Below are 12,845 nucleotides of genomic sequence, written 5' to 3' on the forward strand. Positions count from 1 at the left end.
ATCCCGATGGTGCTGTGTTTGCTATTAAGCTCATCTATTCAGGTTTAACTCACATACAGGCCAACTTTACTTTGTGCTGCCTGCTTAAACAGCTCCCCTCACCTTCAAGCATTTCTTTCACTACATTTGTCAACAAACCTCAAAGTGAAATGTCTAAATTTTTTGTGTTTGTAGACTTGAGCATAAATATCCGTACTGTACTCATGGCATGGTGGCCTGACAGCATGTAGCGGCGCTGCTTTGCACATCGACAGCTCACGTTTCATGTTATTGGATCATTGTTTTGCTGCTCTGCCTAAGTTACGTGCTGTTTATAAACTGGTACTAATGTCAACATGTAGCAGGTCGGGCTCGCATCATCTCTTCAGGAGAACCTTTGTCATCTGACGTCTGTTAAAGCTGATTTCAGCTGGGAGCTGATGAAAGGTTTATCCTCTTAAACAGCTAAGTGCTAGCTACTACACAAAGCTGTGCAATAATTCTCTGTGGGCTTCCTACTAGTAACCCATGTGAGTTTAAAGTAACATTAATTGGCAATGATTGTACAAAAGAATGACACTAACAATAATCACAGTGATTGTCTAATTGCATTTTTTGGAGTCTTGTTTACATCAACCTGATAACTCTGGTTGATGTACTAACTGCTAAAATTCAGACTGAGCAAGGTGATTTAAGGGTCTTTAAACACTGCATGATTTAGTATTTCTGAAACTGCTGATCTACAGGGATTCTCCCACACAACCATCTCTATTGTCTGAAAAAGGGAAAATATCCACTGAGCATCTCTGAATGCACCACATTGAACCTTGAAGCAGATGGGCTATAGGAGCTGAGGACCACACCACCAAGTGCCACTCCTCTCAGTTAAAAAGATAAAGCTAATGGTATAGTTCAGACATAGAAAATTGGAAAAACATTGTCGTTTTTTCTGTGTCTCTATATCTTCTGCAACATTGAGATGGTCGGGTCAGAATTTAGTCTAAACAACATGGAAGAATGGCTCCATCCTGCCTTGTATCTGTGGTTTTTTGGCATAGAGCATTATTTAATCACCACAGCCTCCCTGAGACCATGTCCTTTCTTTTATGACCACGGTGCACTCATCTTCTGATGGCTGCTTCTAGCAGGATAACACCAATGGGGCCACAGGAGAGATATTTAACTAACTAAGGCTGTTTTGGTGTTTTTGTGGAAGAAGGATTTTTTTTTTGCTCTATAAATAGGCTTGTGGCAGTATGCTCCCGATGTTGAATATGTATTATTCTTCAGGTCAGGGCTGAATAATTGACTCTGTAAAATGCCCTTGATGGTCGTCCTTCCTGCTGACTGTTTTAAAATGTACCATCTGTTTACAAAGTCAACCAAAACTCTGTCATTTGTGCGCCGCCTGATAAATCACACCAGTGTTAATACTCACCAAGAGACTTAGGTGTCCTTTGTTGCTCAGATTTCCTTTTTGCACTGTGGTTTTTAAAGCTAGAGTGCACCGAATGTCACATCATTGAATTCCTTCGGTTCGGGACTTCCTCTTTATTTATACATATCTTTAATTGTTAAGTATACTCAATAGCTTAAACATCAAGCAGCTCATAAAATGTTTAAACCCCAACTATCCAGCTTAGTTTTAGTGTGAGAAAATGAAACTCTCAAGGGAATCGTTTGTAAATCCCCCCAAATCCTTTTTCTTGAGCAGCTACTAACACGTTTCAAAATGTCATGCATATCCCAGCTTATGGCGTTCAGTGCTGTGGGAGGAGAGCTGACACTCAGCTTCTGCCTTTTCATTTCCCTTCTGCCAGCGGTGATATAATGTGCTAGATTTTAGTTTTGATATATATGTGAGCTGATAAAAAAAACATCCAGATAAAGGCAGTAGCAGTGTTGGGCTCAGACTGAGGTCAGCTCAGCAGTCTCTTATCAGTCATCAGAGTCTTTACAATGCATCGAGACACGATGCCTCTTTCGAATTCCTTAACCTCGCCCGGCGTCAGACATGTGAGCACACGTCGCGGTGGCCTCTTTAGAAGCCAGAGTGGCTAACGTGATGGCACCCAGCGAGAGCCACTTGTCTTTAAAGGCCATACCTGGTCTGAGTGCTGTCTGCTGTGCACTTCACTGTGAAGGTCACCAGCAGGGGAAGGGAGGGCGAGGGCGAACGTGTCAGCCCAGTCGCTGTGCTCTGAATATTTCGGAGGCCTGTTGAGAACATGAGTTTACATGTTCCCAACAGAAAGCTGAAGAACCTGTGGTAGATCCAGATAAGGACCACTAGTTATTGTTGTTGGAAATGCAAGCAACAATACTTCTGATTAAATTATACATTACAAGTGAGTGCTGCCTTTGAAAGGCGGTGTCAAATCTGTATTCTGGATTATTTGCTAAAGATAAATCTATAAATGGTGTTAGTGGACCCAAAAATTCAATTCTCCACTTTACAAACCTTTTGAAACCTCTCTACCTCTCTTTAGTAAGAAAATATTCTTGTACCTTTATGAGTTTGGAGATTTAATGGCATGTTAATTGCTGCATTATTATTTACAGTTACTCTTCATTCATCGCTCACATTTCCTTTGTACTTTGTACACAGGCATGAATCTCTGTAGACAAATCGCTGCATGGAAATATAAAATCTATATGCAAATGCAAATGATTGCCACTCGTGGTCTCCTTACTACTGACATGTTGTGTTTGAGCAGTTCTGATTGACAAACGGTCCACATGGAGAACATCACTGTCATCATAAACAGTGACCAGCACGCATCTGGTTCCACAGTAAGCCCCAGAATATTGCCTATTGTCTCAGATGCGAAGTAAACTAACTTTGATGCCTTTTAGTGATTAAAAAACAATACACTGGTATATTTCTTCAGCTGTGGAAACATAATATACTGTATATTTGAAATCATGAAAAAAGGTCATTATTATCAAAGAGGAAGGTATTTGAAAAGCTTGTACATTTCAGTGAAACTCAAAAGCATTTTGGCAGTGAGAACGGCTCAGCTGTTACTCCTGAAAAGAAGAACTATGGTGGGACTCCCTGTCATTTGTTAATTTGAGCTGCTGTACAAGAAAACAAGTTTTTACCAACCCCTACAGTGTCTGCATAGAGTAGCTGGGATTTGTCTGCATCTGGAGTTTTTGCAGTTTTCATAGAGACATCCTGTTGAGATTGCAGTGTGCAGAAAAACGTTTTTTCTTCTTCTTGGATCATAATCACCTCACAGACTAATTTGGAAACTATAGTTTGACTTTAAAGAGTCATATTTGCATCTTAATCTTTTAAACTCAGATTAGGGGGTGGACTGAGAAACTTTGCTTCACTGGATAAACAATAAATGTGAAAACAGACTTCTAGTACCAACGTCACACATTCATCTTTCTGGGCTGTGAAGGTCAAATTTAAGTAACTTCAAGCAAATGATATTTCTCCATGGTGCTGGCTTTAAAAATTCAGGTGTAATGGCAAAAACAAGTGAATTATTCAAGAATCTTTAATATTAAAAGTCCATGTTTAATATTCAAAGAACCTCCATGGTAAACTATCTTACGATCCCTGTAGCTCTACAAATGAACATGTAGCCCAACCACAAATTACCTAAAGTGTTAAAGAGCGCTGACATGTTTAAACATGCACACAGATGATATAACAGTTCGAGTATCCCTGATGTTGAATGCACTGTGGTTTGTGCTGCAGAGAGGCTGCGTACAGAGATACAGAGTAAAACCAGTTTTCATTTAGCTTTTGTAATTCCTGCTTCCTGCAGAGAAGCTGTGAAACTCACTTGTATTTACATAAACACATTTCACACCAGCTTATTCAGCACCCGTAATAATATCTATCATTTCCTAGAATCAACAGTTTCATCCCTTCTGTGAAAGAAAAGGGCAACAGCATGTGGTGCATTTAGTCCAGTCAGCTGAAGTGTTCCTGCTCTGACTTAAACAGCACTTTTTTCCCTGCCCATTAGTTGTGACTCAGTACAGTATGTAATAAGCTTCTGCCATAATGCATTTTTGACGTGTCCTGTGTACTGTTCTTTAAAGAATGAAGAGATGCAAATCTTTACTTTATTCATAGTCTTTCAGCTTGGGCTTTTCAAAGGTCACCTGTCTTCCTACCTATAGCAAAAGATGTATAAAATATTTTAAATATACTGAGTGAGATTCTTGAGTGATTTAGAAAGAATATTTCAACTTTGAATTATATAAATATCTAAACAAAGCCAGTTTGTGTTCTGCTGTTACAGAGATGAACCGTCACTGGATAGCTAGTGTGTAGGCAAGGGCCAAGATTTTGTTACAGGAAGCTTCCTGGTTTGCGTTTGGAGTTCATGTGTTGACAAGTCATGCTTGAGCAGGCTTAGGTTACATGCGGGGAAACTGCTCATGTGAAGAGCAAAACAGGGGCATTATTTGTGGAAAAGCAGTTTTAAAACCATCACCTGATCATTTTTGAATAATTACATTATTAGAGTGTAGATCACGGGTCACGTTAACAGCTAAAATATGCTTACATTCGCCCATAAGGTCTTCAAGATCAACTTTAGTGGTCAAAAATTGACAAAAAAAACATGTCAGCATATCGCTATAAAGATTTAAAATATTATTTAAAATTTGTCCTCTGATCTTTCTTTTAAGGTCAATAGATTGAGTAGATTTTAAGTACACTTAAAAGAACATAGAAAAACAAAATGAATAGATCCAGTAGTATTATCTTAAAAGTAAATACTGCCCAAAGAGTGAGCTGCCCTGGCGGAGGTTTGCGCTGTTGGAGTGCTTCTCGTTTAAATATGTATCTGTATTTTGTAAACAGTGACTGATGAATGGCAGATGAAACAGGAAGTCTTGGCCTGGACTCGGCTGCACAGGAAGCTTTGAAAAATCAGCTGCTGCAACCGTCCTGCAAATGTGTTGATGGGCTCTCAGATTGCTTGGCAACAAATTGATCCGTTCAAAAAGGCAGCATGCAGCAATGACTCACTTTATTTAACCTCGCCTCAATCATCCAAACAAGCCTGTTTAAAAAGATCTTGCACCACTGTAACCAAAATAAGCTTGTATTACCTATACTTTCTTTCAATCTCCTCAATTATTAATCCAGATTTACTAATACCACACCATAGCTTAGTAGTAGGGATCTTATTAACAAGGTGTACTGTTTCACTACAGTGTTTCAGGTTTAAGATTTGTACCCTCTACTCACAAAAACTGGCTAAAACATGTTGTTTCTGAAGCTAACACACAGCTGTATGCTCTATTTCCATGTCACTCACTCACTGATGTTTTTTTCAGCTGATTTAGAAACTCCCTTTGCACCCTGTCATGACTGCTGACCACCAGTCCTTAATCTCCTTAGTAAACCACCACACTCCATTATAACAATGTGGCTTTTCTTTTATATACAGTCTATGCTTTTAATGTGTCACCGCTCAGCCAACTTACTCTTAGCTCAGCGTCTTTCTTTCATGTGCCTCAGCTACTGATTCATCCCGGGGTGCAGTAAGCTCTGCCAATTGTGCTTTCTGGATCCTTTGGGAAGTCTATTTCACTGCATCTGCTAAGGTACATGTTTCATATCTTATTGTTGCGACCCCTGATTTTTTTTTAAAGAAATATAAAATATAAAACTGTTGCATTGCAACTTTCATGGGTGAATTATAATACGCAGAAACACAGACATTTCTCTTCCATATCGTTTGTCCTTTCTGCAACTTTAAACTCCTCAGTCTACCAGGGAAGAGATAGCAATGATGACCTCCCATGACAAACTGCTAAGGCAGCGTGGGACAGCTCAATCATTTCCCAGTTAATGGTTAATTATGCTCTATAATGCATCTATCTTTGTTATAAGAGCTGCAGCCTTAAGCTAATCGGTTGTGGGAATTCTTTGTGGAGCCTCTTGAATCTGCTTTGTCTGTCAAATATTTCTTTTACGATCCTTTCAAACATTTGGCAGCCGTTCCTGATATTAATTCTGAAGAGACTCATTAATCTTGTACCTGCACGTTCCGGAAAGGCCTAATTACAGGAGCATGTCTGTTTAATTCATATGCAGTGTAAAGAAAGAGCTCCCAAGCATCTCTAATTTCGGCTCAAATTTTAGCTTTTCTTACTACCTTTACGCGAAATGTGTTGAGCGTTTGTCAGAATTTAGACTGGTAAAAAAAAAGGCAAATCAAACAACCCCCCCCCCCTCTCCCCTAGATCTTCTTCTAGCCATCCACTCGAGCAGCTGTTCATATTTCAGTATCAGAAGACTGTTTGACTGCCGCCCCAGTACAGCTCAGTTTTTACTCTGAAGCGCGCCTCTTCGTTTACTTACTTCACGCTATTTTCTCTCACGTTTATTTTCCTCCCTGCAAGCGGTGCCTACAAGATGATTGGTACTGTTTAAACATGTTGACAATGCATTATCAGTTAATAGTTTACATTCTGTATGACAATAAACGGTTACAAACCATTGCTGGAAGCCACAATATCCTTGTTTTTGTTTTTTTCAGCGCACAGGGAGTTTGGGATTCTGAGCACGTTTTCCTTCTTGTGTGCTCTGAAATCCAAAAAGACAGTTGTGTGATGGAGCTCTCTCCCCTCTGTTCCCCCAGGGTTTGCAATCCTCCAAGCCATCATGGAGTCTGCTGTAGCCAATAACTGGCAGGTGACAGCTCGCTCGGTGGGGAACATTGTGGACCCCACAGAGTACAGGCGCATCATCGAGGAGATGGACCGCCGGCAGGAGAAACGCTTCCTCATCGACTGTGAGGTGGACAGGATCAACTTGATACTGGAGCAGGTATTCAGTTTGCAAAGTGCTAATTCAGCCTTGCTTAAAAAAAATAAACAAATCTCTTTTCCTCGAATATCAGGAAGTAAATCTAAGATTGCCTCAGAAATATACTCTTCCCCCAGCCTCATGATTCGGCTTGTTCCATTGTTTCTAAAAGAGGAAACATGCTATTTCCCACTTTTTGCTGCAAGCGCCACTTCATGCTACACTGCCAGTAAAATACGCCATTTCTCCTCGCTTGGTCCACTCCCCACTTTTCATTCCTTTTTCATTATTACCCTAAACACTTGGCACGTGTGAAGATCGCCTCAGATCTTGACACTGTCATTTAGAACTGATTTTAAAACAGGCAAGGCGGTACATTAAATTAAGGCTTGTTATTTGTTGTTTTGTGTGTGTGTCTGTGCACGCACGTGTGTGTGTATGCACGTTGTTTGAGGTCACTTGGGCTTAATTCACGTGGAGGAATTAAAAAGTTCTCTCATCCTTGTTTCCTAGGTGATCATCGGCTACAGTTTTCCCACACGAATCTTGATTCAGGTTCAGTGTTTGCTAATGTGTGCTGCTCTCTCTGACTGCACCATAGAGAATATTTCATTGTCAGAAACGTATTAAATGAGTGTTAACTGAGAATTTTCCTATCTACTCAGAAGATCATTAGTGTTCATTTGGGGGATTAGTTTGGTGCACATGTGAGTACATTAGATTTTGCAAATGATTTTTTAAGCGTACGCCTTCTTGAGGTACGTGAAGCTAAATAGTAGAGTATTGCTGATGTTATCTCCACAGGCTCAGACTGAAGGTAATGCTAACACTGAGTAGCTGTCGACTGCACTGCACACTTATTACTTTTAAAGCTTTTTCCTTTCAAGTGAGACACTGTAGTCTGTTTATGAGGTGTGCCAAAATTAGATGAGTTTGCCCCATAGACTGTATTCAAAAGGAAGATGTAGCTACAGTAGTGTTTGGCATTAATTTGCACTATTGTTTTGAAGATTTTCTTTCCTCACCAAGTGCTTGGTCATAGCGAGTTGTCTCGTTGTTGGGTTTTCGCTGTATTATTGTAGTGTCTTTACTTTACACTATGAAGTGCTTTGAGGTGACTGCTGTTGTAATTTGGAGTTATATAAACAAAACTGCCTGTCCCTCTGTGTTAGCCCTGCGACAAACTGGCGACCTTCCAGGGTACATCCTACCTCTCGCCCTATGATAGCTGGGAGAGAATCAGCCAATCATATGGCAGTAACTTATTTAGGCATGTAAACATGTTTAAGATGACCCGTTGTAGTTCAAACCTGGCATTGGAATGGTGAAGAAAGGTGGTTTAAAGAGACTCTGAATGTGGCTTGATTATTGGGACAAAACAGGCTTTCAGAAACTGTTGATTTACCAAATGAAAATGGATTTAGAAAACAGAAGATTGGAAAAATGTAAATGGATTGGAAAAATGGATGCATCCTGCCTTGTGTGGTGTAAATGCAGATAATTTCTTAACACTTTGTTTAACTGATCATGATTTTGGCCTCTATCATAGCTGACCATAATAATGTCCATCCTTTTATGACTTGAACTTGAAGAGTCCACCGTACTCAAACGGGCTCCTCACTCCAGACGGAGCTGTTCACTGCAGGAAAACAGGCTTGGAAAGATTCAGGCATACAGAGCACATGTGTTCATGTCCCATCATTTACCTGCATACAGTTTCTTTGACCGTGAAGCAGATTTTTTTGCTAATCATGAAGTCATCGAGTAGTTTTGATTGTCTAAACTTAAATTCTTACTAAATGTAAGAATCTGATCATGTGAGCCTGTTTTTGAACCGTCACATGGCTCGTTTTTGTGTTTACTGGCAAACGCTGCTGTTTTAGACACAAGGATTAACAGTGACCAATTTGACAGCAGAAAGTTGTATTGTTTTTTTCCAGACGCTGCACACAGCTGCACAGCAGAGTTACAAAAGCCATTAAGCCCACAAGTGTAGTCTGCGTGTGCGTGCGTGCTGTGTGCATTTAAACCATTAATCCTGGGCACATCTTAGCCTTCTGTTCTTCGCTGAGATATTTGTGTATAAAGGCTTCTGCCCTCTACATAATGATCCTCATTATTGCAGGCCTTATGAGTTTTACTCTGACCTTCACTGCAGATCTGTCTTCATTTCCTCTGATGCGGGGGATTATTTTTAGTGACAGTGCTGAACATTTTCATTAATCAAGAGAAGTTTGCTTTTCCCTGCCCTTCAAATTTAGATCCAGGGTTTCTTCAAGTGTTCTCAAATTGCTTCCGTATTAGATTCAACGTATCCAGTCATACAAAGGTGGTCACTCTGTGTCAGATCTGACCGATCCAATCATAACCTCTCTTCTGCGGTGGCTTAATGTGAATCGTTGCCTTGTCGGCAGCATCTGTCAGACACGTATCTCTCCAGATGCATAAGAGTGGCAAGGCAGGCCCGTGTCTCTTGAGAATGATTCCTTATACGAGCTGTGACATCAACACTTGCTTTAATGTAATATCAGCTCCCAGTGTAAGTAGGACACACTGTCCCATAACAGCAACAACAATGAGCCTACTATAAATAGCCTACCCTCCTAGCCTGAGGGAAGATCTTTCACAAAGGCAGGAGTGAGCAAACACAACTGCGATCACTCATGCATCAGGAAACAATCGTTGTGGACATGATTTAGTTTTTAATCTGCGAGGCAGTAATCAGAAGAATTATGATTCAAATCTTTTGATGCCTTCTGTCAGGATATTATAAAACTCATCATTAATACATTTTATTTGCAAACATCTGCTGTTCGGTAGATGCTGTAGTCAAGGAGGCAGTTTCAGTTCTTCTAGGCTTTATTTGTTGATAAATGTGCTGTGGGAGTTTTGGTCTTCTGCTGGCTCTCTCACCACCTGTAAAAGTATCAGTTTGCTCATCTCTTCAGTAAAGTAAAGACGGAGCGATAAACACCTCTAAGGCTTCTCATCAATAATAGAAGCACAGTGGATTTGTTATCGCTCTAAGAGAGGACCCATCACCTCCAGCCTCCTCCTGCACAGCTGACAGACAGAGGAAGAGTCAGAGGGAGAGATAAAAAGACTGGAAAGGCAGAGAGCTTGTGGGAATTGAGCCATGTAGTGTGACTCTCCCTGTCTGGTGCTGTGGAGGGAAATGGGAGAAGTGCTGAACACCCAGAGGTGCACTGGAATTCCACACCCTGTGAGTAGGAGAATGAAGCATGCTTTATTTAACTTCCTAAGACCTGAACTCTTCAATGGCATGCATTTTTAATTTCTCTTTGATATTTGGGCACGGTTTTTTTTTTGTGGTTTTTTTTACCTGATTTTTTGTTTCTGAGAGAAATGAGATCCACATAGGAGGACATTTTTTTAAATTTCCATAGAACAGTATCAATATAATGTCCTTGTAACCGGATATCAGGCCCTTGTAGAGCAAAATGTATTATTTTGGTCTAGACATCCCAAAATGTGATGTCCACATATGTGGGCGCCAGGTCCTAGGAGGTTAAATGAGATTATGCTATATATAGGGTCATTATTATATAATCAGGGAAATTGCAGTTTTGGCTGTTGCTTTGTTGGGAATTGCTGTTAAAGGTATTGATATTTATAGCTAAAATCCTGACCAGCTAATGGTGGGGCAGGACATGTCAGATAGCATAGGCAAAAATCATAACAGTGTGACTGATACTGACAAGCCTATGTCAAACAATGTACAAGGTGGACCATTTATATGGATGGTGATATTAAAGTCCTGTTTGTGGCACATTAGTATATGTGAGGGCCCCTGTACATCTCTAAAAATGTAACTGTAGGTGTATCTATAACCTAATGATAGGACAATTTTACCACACCTTGATCACAGGGGGCCTCTTTCCACACTTCCACGCTCCACACACTTTTGAATACAAGGTTCTTGGGGGAAAAAAATTTAATTAGAGGGAATATTTTCAAGTCAACCAGTGCTGATTTTGGCCAGGCCGTGGAGTCAGTTGGGAGCAGTATTATGCCAGGATGGTTAGCAAGTACACCCGTAAGAACGAAGAAATGAAAGTACTGCAAAGCACTGGTTTTACTAATACTTCAGATATAGGAAATGTGTTTTGTATGTCTGCTTTATCCTTTAAAGACTCAGTTCAGTTCAATTCAATTCTATAGCACCAAAAAACAACAGCAGTTGCCTCAAAGCCCTTTTTAATTGGAAGGTAAAGACACTGAAAAGATGCACAGATTGCCTGATTGTGAGATACAGTCAGTGCACTATTATTTACAATGAACGTACAATGCGTATGTTTAATTTAAAGGAGTCTGTGAAAAGTGAGCGAGACACATATGGAGGGAACATTATGGCAAAATGTCTAGACTGCTGTTATTGGATTTATAATAAAAAGCAGCTTTAAGAGTGATAAGATGACCTCGGGCTATGCTAACTCAGGAAATAATTACAGTGCATTACAACAAACTAATATTATACACAGTAAAATACACAGTCGGGATAAAAATGCAAGCACAAGAAATAAAAAGAAATAAACCTGAAAATATGGCAACTGAAATACAAAACATAAAGAGCAGTTTTAGGAATATAATAAATTGTATTTCAGTCGCTGACAAAAATACACTGAAATTTAAAAGAAAGCTGTCCTGCGCCAATAAGTATTTAAAAGTTATTTGACAGAAAACGCTGATGCAGCAGACACGAGTTCCTGACATCCCAACCGACAAACAGCAAACACTCGTCCCCCACTCAGTCTATAAGTGTGAGGCAACAGTCAGCAGGTTGCTGGTTGCGGCTCACAGCCTGTGCATCAGTGCTTGGTAAGACAGCTTGTCTCAGAGATTTTATATCTTTTTATATCTATATGTATATAAATAGGGCTGTGCAAAAGTCTCAAACCAAACATTGCTTCTCTATATTTTGTTTACAAGGAGCCAGACTTTCTTATAATTTTTTTAAAGTGCTCTTAAGAAATAGTTCTCCAGGCTTGCTGAAGATCTTGAAAAGTTTTTCTTTGGGTATTGGCTGCTTTTTTTAGCCATTTTCAGTCCAGTCTTGTACATGACCACTTTCAGAGGATTTTCTTTGTCCCTTACCACTGACCGCTGAATTCATTCAAGTATAAATAGCACCTAATTCAAGGGATGAACTGGTGTTGTGTCTACAGATAGCAGACACCAAAGAACCCATTTTAAATTGTAGTTTCTTTAGGCACTTTGTAACTAACAGCCTGTTGCAAAAACATATAATTTGTCCCTGTTTCTTTAGGTGACACTGCAAAAGAGCCAAAGATAAAACAATCTAACAGACATAAAATTGCATTTTTGCATCAGAGAGGCAATTCCCAAAAGGAAAAACATCTTTCAGAATGATATGCAGTGAGGAAAATGGATAAGTGGCAGGCTTATCTACAGTATCTAAAAGTCATGTCCTTGAGAAACAGGAAAAAAAAGTCAGAGATGCATCTGGGCTTTCAGTTGATCGATCTACTTTTCACAAAAGCCTCTGCAGAAATGGTCTCAGTGGAAGACAGGCTTTCAAGGAAGCGAAACAAGGAGAAAAGCCGAGTTGTGCCAAATTACACAAGAACTTAAAATCAGAAGCAACAGGTCTGATGGAGAGATGAAGTTCTATATTTCTGGTTCAGATTGTTGTCAGTTAGTCCTCAGGAGGTCGGAAGAGAGGTACAACAGTGAGTATCTGCAACCATTTGTGATACACAGTGCAGGCTCATTTCAGCCAGTGGGGTTGGACATCTTGGCAACAGCTTGATTTTTCAGAATGACAGTGATCATAAACACACTGTCTGCGCAGTGAAAGCATACCTGGATAGAAAACACACAATGGAGATCCTGGACTTTAACATTATTGAAGCAGAGTGAGGTCATCTAAACAGAGAAGAGAACAAAATGTAGCCAAAATCCAAAGACGAGCTATTTAAAGACATTACAGGAGAGCTTGTCTAACACAGAGACAAGCTAAGACATAGGTGTGTGTGTGTGTGTGTGTGTGTGTGTGTGTGTGTGTGTGTGTGTGTGTGTGTGTGTGTGTGTGTGT

General features: G+C 40.0%; 1 protein-coding gene across 4 annotated transcripts in view; it reads left to right on the forward strand.

The window, feature by feature from the left end:
* Positions 1-12,845, forward strand: part of gria3a (glutamate receptor, ionotropic, AMPA 3a) — a 74,493-nt gene that overhangs the window by 26,778 nt on the left and 34,870 nt on the right. For all 4 annotated transcript variants that reach the window (XM_005735586.1, XM_005735582.1, XM_005735584.1 and 1 more), the window contains one exon: positions 6,603-6,790. In XM_005735586.1, the coding sequence (XP_005735643.1) occupies positions 6,603-6,790 (188 nt within the window). The remainder of the gene's footprint in view (positions 1-6,602; positions 6,791-12,845) is intronic.

Source organism: Pundamilia nyererei, unplaced genomic scaffold (genome assembly GCF_000239375.1).
Source record: "Pundamilia nyererei isolate P.nyererei 1_Seehausen unplaced genomic scaffold, PunNye1.0 scaffold00064, whole genome shotgun sequence".
Classification (NCBI taxonomy): domain Eukaryota; kingdom Metazoa; phylum Chordata; class Actinopteri; order Cichliformes; family Cichlidae; genus Pundamilia; species Pundamilia nyererei.